Source organism: Oreochromis niloticus, linkage group LG22 (genome assembly GCF_001858045.2).
Source record: "Oreochromis niloticus isolate F11D_XX linkage group LG22, O_niloticus_UMD_NMBU, whole genome shotgun sequence".
Lineage (NCBI taxonomy): Eukaryota > Metazoa > Chordata > Actinopteri > Cichliformes > Cichlidae > Oreochromis > Oreochromis niloticus.
Genome location: NC_031985.2, coordinates 3,224,477 through 3,240,395, shown reverse-complemented (window position 1 = coordinate 3,240,395; position 15,919 = coordinate 3,224,477). Strand labels below are relative to the sequence as shown.

The 15,919-nt window shown below is 40.3% G+C and overlaps 1 protein-coding gene across 1 annotated transcript; it reads right to left on the bottom strand.

Moving 5' to 3' along the window:
* Positions 1–299: 299 nt before the first annotated feature.
* Positions 300–10,487, bottom strand: LOC112843582 (uncharacterized). Its single transcript, XM_025902516.1, has 4 exons — positions 10,439–10,487; positions 10,130–10,223; positions 9,862–10,048; positions 300–768 (listed from the first exon to the last, which is right to left on the bottom strand). The coding sequence occupies exons 1-4, from the start codon at positions 10,485–10,487 to the stop codon at positions 385–387; spliced, it is 714 nt and encodes a 237-aa protein (XP_025758301.1). The 3' UTR covers positions 300–384.
* Between the last annotated feature and the right edge of the window lie 5,432 nt (positions 10,488–15,919).

Here is a 15,919-nt window from a genome sequence, read left to right as displayed (position 1 = left end):
CACTCAGTTTAATCTTGTGTGAACACATGTACATAGCTGCAAAGTTTGTAGTCTTCAAATGCTGCTTATGCATTGCACATTTGTTTGTTTTTTTTGTTGTTGTTCCTGATTTGTACTCTGTGAATGTCCATTACTTATTATGACTTGGCATCATGTACCTGTTGCACAATAACTGTTGATAAAATGGATTCAGTTACCATTACTGTTTGATTCCATTTATTGCAAAAATAAGACTCGTAACTTCTAACACAAAGGGCACAAAGTAAAAAAATGATTTAAAGGAAAGTGTCTGCAATGCAGGAAATAGAAGGTGTCTGGTGCCTGGGGAATCATCTCAACACAAATGTCACAAAACTGTCAAAGGAAATTAGAGGGGCACAGCACTCATTTTGGGATCAGACGTTCCAGGATTGAAAAGAGTCTATCCATTCGCTCCCTGCTCTCCTGCGCCCTTCTCTCCTCCGCCTCCCTTTGTTGCTGCATGTCCTCCCTGATGAGGTTGAGCAGCTTGTCATCCCGATCCCGTTTCCTCTTCCTTGCTGATGTGGTCAGCTGACTTTCCCCCTCATCAGTGTCAGACTCTGCTCCGTTTCGGTCACCCACTGCTGAACTTGGCCCTGGAGTGTCCTCACGGAGCGTGGACAGTAGGACAGGGGGCCTGATGGACGGCCTCTGTCCTATTACCTCGTCCATGAGGGCAAACCAGGGCCAGGTGGCAGCAGTGGGCTTACCACTTACACCCTCTCCTGACCCTGGATACTTGCACTCCTAAAGGCAGGGGGAATAAAAACACGACAGTTAACACATGATAACACCACAACAATTCTTAGTAGGTGTTGTTACGGGTCCGAAATTGAGGATGAGAGTAAAACAATGATGGTCCAGAAGAGGTCAATCAAACAATTGATTTTAATGAATGCACGCAGCGTGGAGAGGTGTAAACTGCAAAACAGTTGTACATCTCTACCCAAAATACACTCTAGATTGCTTTTATAACATCAGGGTATTGTAACGCCCCTTCTTGCGTTTACAAGCACCTAATTTGCATGTACAGAACATTCATGTATTTTAAGAATTAAATGCAACATAGAGGTTCCTCCTTGTGGCATACTCTTCCGAATATGGTGATGACCTAAGGCTTTTGAGGCCACCATGGACTGGACATCCTTCCGTCACCTGTAACTAAGCAAACTCAAATACCACAAGAAGCTGAATACATTCAGGCCTTTGCTCAGCTACTATTTTACTGTAACAATATACTCAGCATATGAGTTATGATACATATATTTAACTCAATCATTTTAAAGTAGTTATAACTGCACCTGTAATAAACATGTTAATATTTGATTATGATAACCCCTATGATATCAATTATAACATAATGCCAGCAACTTCAATAAATGCTTGGATGAAATGATAATTAATGCAATGACAAAGATGATGGTTATATAAAATAATCCCTGTAATTCCACAATTCCCCCTTTTGACGTCTCTTCCAGAGACGTCACTACACTATTCCCAGGTCCACTACCTTCGCTCTGACCCTCTCTAGCCGCCCCCTGACTCAGCAAATCCGACAACAACCTCATGTCCTCTAGGTGGTCCAGCAATAAAACACCAGCTCCCACTTGAAAACACTTCATGCTTAGGTAATCTCCGCTCCTTTTCTGGGTCCTTCTCTAGTGGAAATCTTCTCCTGTAAGGGATAGAAAACAAACAACCTTTCTCTGCTACACCTTACTAACCTACTGTGTTCATCTCAGGTTCCTGTCATTATTCAAAGTTGGTTCACAATATCATATCAGGCAAAATCACAAACCCTACTGCCACGTCTACTTTGTTAAGCTCTTCAGCTAAACTCTGTACCGGTTTGCCAATCTGTGTGTACATGTCTCTACACTTTTAATGTCTAAATGCACATCTGGATGTATGTGCACTTGTATGTCTATCTGCATCTATGAGTCAGTGGTTTTTCAGATATAAGGCGTTAGTGTGAGAAATGTTTCCTGACTATTAACTCCTGATACTCAAGGAACTTTCCTGTTTGCCGAACTTCCTAGGTTTGGCCTTTTACACTTTTACTAAAGAAATTTTAACAAAGCCCAAAAAGATTTTTATTTTGCTCCTGTGCTTGACAGGTTAAGCGAAGTTGTTTTTTGTTTTGTTTTGAAATTTTTCCCTTCTGTGTGTGTGTGTGTACATAAGTAAGAATATGATAATCAACATAAGATCCCTGGTTTGCAAATGATTTTCTGCCCCCGCTGCAGGGCAACATCCTACATCATTTTGTGGTGAGTCTATGTTGGCTAGTTTAATGCAAATATGTAACAGTTGCTTCATTACATTGCCCACTCAGAGTTGCGCAGTTTCAAAGTATGTGGAGAGTTCAATACACATTTCTTGGCTAATTATTTTCCCAATAAAAGTGAAATCAAACATTACATTTGATTTCACTTATGTATTATCCTGTTCTGGGCTCTATCCATTATATTAACTTTATTCAATCTCAATACTCTTCATGTGTGTGAGCAACGCTTTTAGTCTTATTAAACACAACCCCAGTAAAATACACACCATCCCCATGTCAGCGTGACTCTCCGCTAAAAAGCACACTTCAAAGTTTTCTATCTGGTTTTACGCCTCTTTTGGCCTCAAGCATATACATAACATGCCAAGGTTACTGTTAATGCCCGTTAGACAAGTTTCCATTATCTACAACATTTTGTTTCACCCGGCTCACCCTCACACATTTCCTGTTCACTTATTGCATATTTATCTTTAACACCATTTACCTCAGTAGTTGCTAAGCAGAAACAAAGCAACCTGTGGTCCACTTTTACCCTGTAAAATAAACCCCTGTCATGTTTGTGTCTGTAAGCATGTTCTGCATTCATTGATTACAGTCCCCGCCATTCCTGCAAGTTAGGAGCTGTAAAGTTAAAAGCTGCATCAAGTCCAGGCCTTTGGCCTGGCCTATATTTAAATCATGTGTGTTTGTAAGCGTGCATGCAATTCACCTGCTATGTTCTCATCATCCCTCAACATGTATCACCTGGACACTCTCACCAGTGAAGCTTAAAACCCTCTTGGATAGAACATCAACTCTAAACAAGCACAGTTATGCATTGCGTATAAAATTAACTCAACCTCATGCTAACCTACATAAGTACCTGTCTTAAGAGAGACCTCTGCACAGCTCAGACGCCAGTTGCAAGAGCTCTCTAACATTAGAATCATCAGCTGTGACTTATATAGTGTTATTTCGGTACTTTATACTTCACACATTTTTAAACGTTGTTTATATGGGGAGTTCCTCTTTTGTGTCTATATCTATTAATATGCCTTGTGCACTAAAGCTTCCTGTTTTTCAGTCTGGCTGAGCACTCGTTTGTGAGTATAAACTGGCCTCTACAAGCCTTCATTAGCAGATACACATTACAAATACTTCATATATACAGAGAAAAACCCAATAATCCACATTTCACTATTTTGTTCTTTGGTTCAGATTTGGATTCTGTATTGTTCTTCATTTGTTATTATTTTGTTTAGATTGTTTATTGCTAATCTTGGTTTGTTGTTGTCTGTTTGGGAGCTGACATAGTCTCTATAAATGAACTTCTTTTGGTGGAGTAGCATCAGGAGAGAAGCTCCGGAGAGGCATCTTCCATGTTAAACACTAAAATATAACAAAAGAGATCTTCTCAACGTGTTGTATATTTTTAATATTTCCTTATTATTTTGTCATAAAATAAATCAACCAAATAACTTAAGCTGTGTGACAGCACCTTGCGTTTACGCCAGGCTGTGAACTGCCCTGAAGCTACACCCCCTTTCACCCCATTTACTTTCTCAATCTTAGTTTAAACTATTCCTGACCTTCTCCTTCTCTCGTCTGATCATCTCAAGCACGTCCTGTACCAAATTTACTTCCTCTTTTCAAGTCCCACATTTAATTACAAGCTCAAACAGATTTGCCCTATATTGCTGTCTCGACGTATTTCCTGTCAACTTAACAGAGTTATTCTCAGAACTCAGAGCTGAGGTTCCCCTTTTCTAAGTCTGTCTGTTCTACAAGAGAGCAAGTCGGTAAACAAGTTTATCATCACAAAGGTTATTAGGCAAAGGTCACGTAGACATTTGCCTAGTAACCCTAAAAGAACACATTTCATGTAGCTAATCGCATATATTAACACCCCCCTTTTTGTGACACATCTCATGTGTTACAAACTCAAAATCCTTCACTCAGGTTAGGGAATTAAAGAAAAGTTTAGTCCTATCATATTATGTATAAATGCTCCGGCCCTTCAAACCTGTATTTAAGGAATGAAATCAAATTAATCATCATGTCAAATCCTTTCTTGGCTCCATCCACAGCCTGCATCCTTGAAACGTCCTAGAAACAAAAACCTGTGTGTTAACCAGAACTTCACATTTCATACTCAGTTTTTCCTCACTTATGATCCAACCTGTATTATAAAAAAGAAAACTTAAAACAGAAAAGTTATCAGTCATGTGTCTAACCTTAGTCCAGTCTTTTGTCAGTGTCCAGTCGGTCCAACCTATGGTCTGCCTCGTCCGTCCAGTCACCATCCATTTACACACATTCACTCACACGCATTAACATCAGGTATTGCTGACAGTGGAGACTATCTCGCAAATATTCAGTCTTCACTCTCAGCAACATCAACTCATTTATTTGTTTTACTTTGTTTTTAAGAAAATAGTTCTTTCTGCTTTTAGACTGGATTGGCTCGCGGCAATCCTTTTACTTTGTCAGCGCTGTTATCCACTCTTTTGCAGGCCTGCTTACAACAAAAATGAGAAAAAAGAGAGCTGAGTATTAGCTCATCAAAGTACAAAACAAAATCACCTGACAGGTTTTCTTTATAAGTGCACTGTTACAAAACCCCTTAAACATGTCCATGTTTATTAACACTCCCTCTTTAAAACTAAAACAACAACCTCAAAAATCTTCAACAATCTTAAATTTCACCCATAGAACACACCCAAAACGTAAAAAAGCTACACCGTTTTGTACACGAGATCCCCCTTTAAGCACTTTACCAAACTCACATTCAACCTTAACATATAAGCACGTTCTCACAATATGTCAACACTAATTTATAAACCTCTTAATCAAATTTGCACCTCTGAACAATCTACCCCTCCTTTAAGGCCTCAATCACACACACACAGCAACCTCCTCTGTCCACATTCACACGAGCTCTCAAACTTTTCCATACTCAGCCATATCTCAACAATTTAACTTGGCAAAATAAATACATGTTTAAACTTTATCACATTATTCGATTATTTTCATTTTCTTTCTATACTAATCACTTACTTTGATCAATCAGTGCAAGAGCACTCCTGAGTCACTCTTATAGACACTTTTCTTTTGTTTTTCCATCTATTTTATGAACCATTCACACCATTCTCTCACTCATACAAGCAGCAAGCAGATCTTCATTGCATATGCTTATGTTCTTAGCCAGGTTTTTAATCAATATCTGTTCATTAAGCTTCAGGAGCTTGTCTTTATAAGGTTAATGCATTTTCTGTTTGTGTGTGTATGGGTATATGTTATTTTGCATCTATGACTTCACAGTCTCCCAGACTTCTTCCCAACTCTCCAGTTAAGCAGTCAGTTTTCTTTTTCCCCGAGTTACTAACCCACATTTTGATTTCCCACCTTAAATTACCGCCCTCCTGGTCTTCAGCCAGGAGCTGGGGCTTGCTTTTCAGGTTCCTGGACACATCATGCTGTGAACAATTCAACCAGAAACTTGCCTTAACTTATCCATAGATGTTAACCTCTAACTTTCTTCCGACTGCTGGATGTGGAGAGCCGGTCCAAGTCTGCTTTACTCCTGAAAATAACAAAACTAAGACATTTTCATTATTATCACCAGTGGTTAAATAACCCATTTCTCTGTCTCTGGTCAGAAACACCAATTATGCCAGGCATGTAAGCGTGTTCTTCCCTGCATTTTATGTCAATTGGGTGTAAACTGCTTCTTCATTAAATTAATTCATTGAGTTTCTCATTGCATTTCTATGTATTCATGTTAATGTACACTACGTGTAAGCTGTTTCTTCATTGCATCCTATATATTCATATTTAATTTATGCATTTCACCACTGAGCTTTAGATTCAAACTATCTCACTTCTGATTCATTTCAAAAATAATCTCACGTGTAACAATTTGTATGTGTGTTTTCTATTCATTAAGGTAATGACAATTATTTCTTTCATTATTCTTACCTTTTCTAATGTTTACCTCTTTGTTATGCTATGGTGGACATCCCTAAACAATTCATGAGTTCAGGTTTCAATTTTCAATCCAATCATCTCCTATCTTCTCGCAGTCAAACTCGTCCAGCTTCATCTCTCACTGGTCCTCTCTGCACAATGTCCTGTTCGGGCTTCAAAGCTCCAGCAAACACAGTCTCAACTCAGCTGCTGTCTTCTTCTCTGTTTCTTTACAGTCTTTCTTTCAGATTAAGTCCCAGCATGGCAAAATATCACTCAATGTCCAGTGCTCTTCCACAATTCTTTATCCCACTGTTCAACTGCCCAGCCTGTATTTTCACAGTACATGTTACATTACTCTTACATGCTGCTGCTGGTCGTCAGTCGTCATCAGTGTTACTGGATCAGTGGCACTGCCGTTTGCCTGCTGTATTCAAGTCCACGATGTTCTGTCGGTCTTCATCAGGCGATTGACTGTCCTTTGAACCTCTTCTCCGCTTCAGGGACAAAGTGAGAGATCCAGCCGCACAATTTCGAGCCAAAAACTGGCTTATTCTCCCAATTCTTTTAATCTACTTTTCTGCTGCTGAACTCAAGGTTGCAAAGTTGAAAGACGCCCACCTGTATTGACACACTAAACCATATAATTAGTATTATATTCATTTTTTCTTAAAGGCTTCATTTGCTTCATGTGCCTAGAGTTAAATCTCTCTCTCTGTGTTCTTTCTGTACACACTCAGTTCCCATATATGGGCATGCACAGTTCCTGTTCACTATTTCCTGTCGCTGCAGCCCCGGTACACAGAGCAATATTTCCTGTTCCTCAAACTAATCTAACTCCTTTGTTTTTTTGTTTTCTTGAATTAAAAACACTTTCAAACTTTAGCACATCCTACTTTTCATCACACAAGAAATATATTTCACACTCCTTTATTCCATACACACCTTTTAAATGCTCTAACCTCTTTCAGACGCCATAAATCGTCTCACACGCACTGCCTTTCTCTCTCTCAGACTTCCCCTTTTCACTTACTCAGACAAATCACCCAGTCACTCAAATCAAATACTGACAGCATTCACACAGTTAAAATCACACAAAATACGCTTTCATACGAGTATTTTGGACATGCCTTCCATGATCAGAAAGAGCAAGTCAAAAGAAAAAAGAAAAAGAAAACTGAAACCTCTCATAACATCACTGAAGGTCAAATATCTTCATAGACCCAAAAGTAAGCATATTATTTCCCTAGTCAAAAGTCAAACCGTTACTCACAGTAATTTTTAATCTCACAGCCTTTGTGTTTTGAAACTAAAAAGAGGAAGGAACAGCGCCCAATTTAAACTGCGCATGTTGTCACTCAACAACACACACACAGAAAATGTAACTGTATATATTATCTCAAACTGAAACAAAACCCATCTAAAAATCCTAAAACATCTTACTTCGACACCCCAAAACACACATCGCTTACAGACATCTTTATTAATTAAATTATCTCAAATTCAATTTCACTTGTCAGAACCCAGGTAACGGTCTTAAGTATCAACAGTTTATGTATCCTATCTCAAAACCCCGCAAAAGTCATACAGTCATGGCAAGAAATAAAACTTTACTTACAATATTGTAATAAACAACTCCAGCGTCTTAAATACAGGCATCAGCCATGTGTAGCAGTCCCTATAAACTTCCTATCAGTCTTACACAGTTTTACCTAGTACAGACACGTGTCAAGCAAACCCCATACTCATATTCTACAGTTATCATGAAATACTTATCATAATCAACAACAGTCACACAAATATAATAAACATAAACTGCATTTCTTCCCTTAAAACACAGATTGAAGTCGTCCTTAACCCTGGCTCTGCAGTCAGTCATTAGCCACTCATTAGTAAACAGGAAATGTCACTCTAAATAAGTCGCAGGCATCTAATTTACATAAACACAGACACACTCTCAAAATAACCAGCCGGCTGCAGTGCCTGTGACAGGCAAAGCCTATACACAAACAAAGAAATTATAACATAGAGACGTCTGATAAATTAAATAGTATTTACAAGGCCTTAAATTGCACAACCTACATAATTTAGACAAAATTTGAATTAACCCTCCAAGGGACAAACTCCAAGTTTTTGATAATCAATGACCCAGTATCAGGTCCAACCTGTGTCTGGTCTAATTGCTAAAGTTCCTAAGTCAATTTAAAAGCGTCCAACGCCCAAGGTCCAACCTTTATTACCCAAACAAAGTGCAAACACCGTTCCAAACGGTCAACTGATCCAATCAGTAGCTATTTTGGACCGTCCCCAGTTGTCCACGATTGCCAATCGGACTATCCCGTCCAACGGAAAATCCTGAGCGTCCTCAGGAAATTTGGAGCGTCACCTCCGAACACTGCACTTTCTTAGAACTTCCCACAGTTCCGTTCTAGAATAATTTATATGTATTTTAAAGACATCCTACGAGACCACAAAACCGACTGTATCGATGTCCAAGCCCAGCTTTATATTCAATTATAACTGTATAACCATATACAGATATCAAATGACCTATTCTCTAAATTCAGTAGTCCAACTACTTTAACTTCTCTTTCCTTAGCAGTCCAACTGCATTTCCTTTAATCAGTACTGTCACTTAACCTTATATTATCATTACTTCAACTTCAATTCTCATGAGATTTTCACCAAAATCAAAACAGACTTTTACCAGTAATTTTCAGTGAGTAGACTTTCAATTTTGTCAGACCCAATTCAGCACTGTTTGGAAATAATTCAACAGGTAGTGCCTTACCTTTGAATAAGCCGGCTTATGTCCACTCACTTCGACCACTGACTCGTGTCTGCCTGTTTGAGCACCTTGGACCCTCTCAGTCTCAACCTCCACCTTTTCTCCCTCAACCCTCGGCCAATGCACCAAATGTTACGGGTCCGAAATTGAGGATGAGAGTAAAACAATGATGGTCCAGAAGAGGTCAATCAAACAATTGATTTTAATGAATGCACGCAGCGTGGAGAGGTGTAAACTGCAAAACAGTTGTACATCTCTACCCAAAATACACTCTAGATTGCTTTTATAACATCAGGGTATTGTAACGCCCCTTCTTGCGTTTACAAGCACCTAATTTGCATGTACAGAACATTCATGTATTTTAAGAATTAAATGCAACATAGAGGTTCCTCCTTGTGGCATACTCTTCCGAATATGGTGATGACCTAAGGCTTTTGAGGCCACCATGGACTGGACATCCTTCCGTCACCTGTAACTAAGCAAACTCAAATACCACAAGAAGCTGAATACATTCAGGCCTTTGCTCAGCTACTATTTTACTGTAACAATATACTCAGCATATGAGTTATGATACATATATTTAACTCAATCATTTTAAAGTAGTTATAACTGCACCTGTAATAAACATGTTAATATTTGATTATGATAACCCCTATGATATCAATTATAACATAATGCCAGCAACTTCAATAAATGCTTGGATGAAATGATAATTAATGCAATGACAAAGATGATGGTTATATAAAATAATCCCTGTAATTCCACAGTGTCCATTTACTGACTTGTGTCCTCATGACTTATCTGCTTGAGGACAACATACTTTGTATTTTGTCTTGAGGTTATCCCACTTTTTCCTTGCCTGCGAGGGGGTGACTGTCCACTGCAAGCCCATCTTCTCCAGTATAGTCCTGATCACACCCGAAAAATAAGAGCAGACAGAAACTTTGGCAACTATGTTGATCCCCACATCTGAACGTTTGCACAGCAGAACGCCAGAGTAATACCGTCTGGACATCACAGGTCCTGTGCAGCATGAGGGTTAATGAAACTAAACTCATATATGGGTGTGAATTGATTTGTTCCTGTACCTCCATGCCACAGTGGCAGAATTCTTCACCCCAGTGAAGAGGTGGCCGTTTTCCCCTCGTAATCGGATGAGGAGTGTTGTTTGCTCTTTGTTCCCTGCAACGTATCACAAAACGATTAATTAGCAAGATATAACGTAGCTGTATGTGAGTGGCAATGCATGACAGACTGCTGGGGCCACCATAGTTCACGTGCAATCTATCACGGGGATTCTATGGATTATAAGCTAAAAACAGGCATATGCCCAGGGACTACCAACAGAACCGCGATGGGGGTTTAAATTTTGTAACACCAGATTTTCAAGTACTTACATTTGAATGTGGATTCCTCTCCCACTGTCACGCCTGGTTCGCCCGCCATTGTTCCGCTCAAAAATCATTCTACTGGTTCGGAATTTATGCGGCAGGTGGCCCGCAATGAATCCTGGGATATAGTAGGACACGGAGGATACATCGGACCATCCTTAGAATTCAGGGCAAAGTAGGACACATTTGTTGCCACATTTTGAGTGCTCTTTGAATTCGGACAGCCTTCGTTGCGTCGCCGTGACGTCATTGCCTCCAGATGTGGCATTGGCGCATCCTTCCCCTGAATTCGGACACGGCTAACCCGCAAATTTGCGGAGGAGTAGGACACGTTTGTGGCCACATTTTGAGTGCTCTTTGAATTCGGACAGTCCTCGTCGTGTCGCTGTGACGTCATTGCATCCAAATATGGCATTTTAAGCATCCTTCCCCTGAATTCAGACACAGCCACTCTCCTCTCTCCCCAGGACACAGCTGCTCTTGATTAGCCTCGTTGGCCACCTGAATCCAGTCAGCAATCACCTCTGAGGCTATTTAAGCTGGGGATGAGCTGTGAGCAGGGGTGGCTTTCTCTGGTGTCTCCGCTTTGAGTGCTAGTTGTGTGATTGCCCTGCCTATGGTGTGGAGTTGTAGGTGCAGTGGGGAGAGTAGCTGCTTCACTTGAGTAGTGTGGGCTTCTGTGGCAGCTGCTACTAGTGACAGGGTGAGCATGTGGGCCCCTGGAAGTGCCTCCTCGTGGTGTGGAGTTTTTGTTTGGTTGTCGTGCTCTTTGTTGTTGCAACCTTTTTTTCCTTTTTCCAAGTGGTATTGGTAAAGGTCATTCATTGTGTTTAAAGAAGAACAGGAATTAGAAAAGGATATTTAATGTCATATTTTGTGTAAATTGAGGAAAACTCACCACATATGTTCACCTTTTCTTCGTTTGAAGGGACACAGACATTAACACACACACACACACACACACACACACACACACACACACACACACACACAGTTCTTGGGTGTGAGTTACTTCCTCTTTTTAATTTTAAACTGCGACACGTGTTCATTTAGCAAGCAAGACATGAATAGCCAACGTTCTTTATGTTTTACGTGCACGGGAGAGAACTGAACAAGCTCCGTTCCTTCGCTTGACCCCAGTTGCTCTTGTCTGCTCTCCCGTAAAATTGCTCTTTTATTGAGGTTACATGAATATGCATAGGTCCATTAACATATGACGTATACATGTGAACAAAGAATACCGTGTGTGTGTGTGTGTTTGTGTGAGAGAATGTGTTTGTGGGGTCAAGATGTGACCCCATGAAGACTCCACAAAGCTGCTGGCCTGGAAGTCCAGCAGTTCATCTAAACAAAAGGCACTTAGCCTAAAACAGATATAGATACATTTATCCTACCAAAAACAATAAGAGAAGGTACGACCTCTCACCTGCTCCCAAGATGTGGGTGTGAATGCACACGAAGTTTGCAGACTATTAAGGATCAAGCCTCTACCAATCTACAACTAATTATAAAACTAAGCATATATGAGCAGTGTTGGGAAGGTTACTTTTAAAATGTATTCCATTACAGAATACTGAATACATGCCCCAAAATGTATTCTGTAACGTATTCCGTTACGTTACTCAATGAGAGTAACGTATTCTGAATACTTTGGATTACTTAATATATTATCATGCTGTTTACAACTATGTGAAAGTACTATTGCTGTGATTTATTACTGATACTGAAGGTCCGCGGCTCCGAACCGTAGTAAAGGGACCTCTGGCTAATACGGTGGGTTCCATGTTGGGCTGGTAGCCGAAAACTAGCTTTACTTTGTTGTCTGGGTCAACTTTGCTTGCCAGAGACAGAGAGAGGCGTTGAAAGGCTTCTCCAACGGAACTTAGTTTTTCCGGAGGAAAACACGAACACAGCGTACAGTTGAGTCTTAATAGCTTACTTACAGCTGGGCTCGTCAGGCACTCTTCTTGGCTGCAGTGGTTATTATTATATTTACATGCTTCCAGCTCCCGTTTTTACTCCGTGACAGCTCGGACTTTTCCTTTCTCTCCCTCCCTCGCTCACAGACACATAACGTGTATGGTAGTCCATTCTCGCTACAGCACGGACTACACTGCCCATGAGGCTACATTCTTTAGGGCCATGCCTGTAGCATTCTGCCTTTTAGCTTAGCACAACAACAACAACAAAAAAGCGCTCTCTCACCCAGGAAACACGCAGAGAGAGCGCGCGTCACCCTGTAACCATGGCAACCGTAATGCTGCCGCCTGGAACAACATTACGTAGCTGTTGTTAAGGTTCAAATATTGAGGCGGAATCCAAAAATAATAACCACTGATCCGGGCTGGTGCAATTAGACGACATTTTAATGTACACACGTGCGGAGTCCAAAACACTGCGCAGATTCAGCGTTGAACTATCTTACAATAGTCAGAACAAAGACTTTATAGGGTTGGCAGTCTGCCTGTTGCCAGGCCGACTCAAACAAAGCATACGTCACTCCAAAACCACAAACGTTCAGTTAACTTTGAACACAGTTTTAAAAAAGAACATTGTCTTCGGCTCGACCCCAGGTGCTTCCTGTCACCATCCTGCCCAGGCTTATCTTCTGGAACATCAGGTCCACGTTCTGCACAAACTGTCACTCATGCACAACTTTGCAGTTGCAAGCAAAACATAATTAAACTCTTACCTATATAAATGAGTCTATCTAATATGTGTGTGTGTATGTGTGTCTCGTCCTTAAATGCTCTCTCATCTCACCCGTTGCACCTCTGACCTTTCACCAGAACAGAGGCTCATCCTTACATGGAATAACCTAACTGGAACTATACATGTAATCTACTGAATAAATGTTTTAATCAAAAGCCTCTACTAAAAGCTTAACCCAAAGATATAAATGCATAATAAAATACTACAGTTTCATAACCTACTCACAGTACTTGCACTCAGACTCTGCTTTCGGTTTCACTTTTGCAAAGCATGCAACTTCAAAAACATGTAACTTCCTGTCTTATTTTGGCACAGAGTGTATTTCCTGTCCCTGCAGTCTACACAGAAACATTTAAGATTATCGGAGCATTGAAAAACATTTAAAATTATAGATTCAACTCAACAGTTTAAAGTGGTTCTTCTTGGACCTGTAATAAAACTTAATTGGGTGCCAATATGTTTAAACATCTAAATGCACTATCAATATTCATAATCAATGGAATAGTAATAATGATCATAAAAAATAGCAGCAAATAACAGCAGCAAAACATTCCTACTCTTTACACTGTCAAACAAACCCAAACAGTCCTGATCCGCGACAATATGAAACAAGGAAGTACCGCCGTGTAATCCATTTATTTCAACAAAGTAACTGTATTCTGAATACCACCTTTTTAAATGGTAACTGTAACGGAATACAGTTACTCATATTTTGTATTCTAAATATGTAACGGCGGTACATGTATTCCGTTACTCCCCAACACTGTATATGAGTAGATATTTCTAAGCATAAATGATAATCATCAATACAAATCTAACAATTATGTTCAATGTTTTATGCCCTGGAGGCCAGGAGTTGTGTGTAGAGAAGAACATGACTTAGAAAAGGGCATTTATGGTCACTTTTGACAATTATGCTAGAAAGGTCCCCAGTTATGAATACCTCATGTCTGACAGTGTCAATGCAAACATTTTTATACTCAGCATATGTCAATGTACACAGTTTGACAAACATCATAGGAGTTATCCAAGTTCTCATTAATCTCATCCAATGGTAAACTGCATCCTACAAGCAAACAAATGAATTGTTAACGGTCAAAAGAGAAATTAACATTTTCAAAAACACTCCAGCTTGGTTGTGCTCCTCCGCAAGACATGTAAATCACACGTCTCTCTGCAGAGTGGTTTAAGTTCTGCAGGGCGTCATAAATGTCTCTTCCAGTTGTTTCCATTACTGTCCATAGGACCAGAGTCCAAATGTATGTAGAATAGACATTCAAACATACCAGTTGAGTTTGCCGTTTGTCAATATGGGTCTCAGCTATCGTGAAAGCTGCAGACCTCTTCAGCACTCCTGTTTTATGGCCTCTACCAACCCCCATCACCTCACTTCAGGCCTCCTTGTCCTGGGGACATTCATCTCTGCAGGAAAAATCCTCTGTGGAAAGGATGCTGGATCCAGTTATCTTACTGCTGTTATGATCCCAGCAGTCTTCAAAATGTCATTGTATACACAGTACAGTGACACAGCATTAGGTGATGTTCATAGGAAACTGCTGTCATCACCACCATAGCTTCTGGTTCCTGTGCTTTTCACAGAATCATGATGTCATTCTTGGACTCCGCCTGTGCCGTCTATTGAGCTTGGCACGCTCCCCTCATCCTTCAGGTGCCCATCTGTCATCCACAATCTCCTCAGTTGGCCTCTGGAAAAACCCCTTGGCACAGCTCTCATTCCGACAAAGCTTCATGGTCCTTGCTGTGGCTGTGGAATCTGATCTCATGATGGGCCCCAAACAGCTCGACCTTTGACCTCAACCACTGCCTGGGCTGTCAGCCAGTCCTGGGATGGTTCTTGCTTCTCACTGGGACTCTGAAGATTTCTCAGGAGATTCCTTTCAGCAATACTCTGACTGCTGCACCTGTATTTCCTTGCTAGGAGGAAAAACTTCTATTTGGAAAGCATGTAAACCATCATCACACCACATTCTTTAGTTCAGTGAGCTTCACTTATGGACCATCAAAGCCTCATCTGAACATGGATGCACCACTTTACATAGGTTTAATACCCATAAATGAACTGTTAATCACACAAATCACACAAAAATCATAAAAAAAAACATAGTTTAGAAAACATAGAAAACATAGTTTCATGTAATTCTGGACCCCTCCTCTTGACGCATGGACACTCCCATGAGTCAACTCATCAAAACCAGATTTCTGTCTAAAAGAAAAAGGTTAGCTAGGTCACGTCCCAGGCAACATCAGGGCGTCTCCTCCTCTGGAGCAGCACCACCGGACCTATAACCCTGTAATAAAAGATGTTAGTGTGTTTTGCATATTAAGTTCGCTTAAAAACTGGCTCCGCCTTTAGCCTGCATACACACCATCATGGCCTGGAAAACTGGAAGATCTGGAAGTAATATCAAACTTCACACTTATAAACAATTGTATCATAAGAGTAATAAAGCACTCAGCATCAACAGGACAAGTATCATGTCCAGGTTTTCTCAAATCAGTAAACTACAATTATTGCCATAATTTGCCCCAAACATGGATCATCCCATGTACTCAGTTAACATTAACGTAATCGGTGACTTCCCTTAAGCAAAGTCACTCTATGTATTTAACACTTGGAGCTCAGTAGTGGCCAGCTAATGAGCCCCATATTAAACTATTCCACAAACACTGCATCTCTTATTTGCTTTCTCATGTTACTTGTCCGTCTCTGCTGAATCCTCTGCATGTATTCCTAGAAAACCAACATTAGCAACA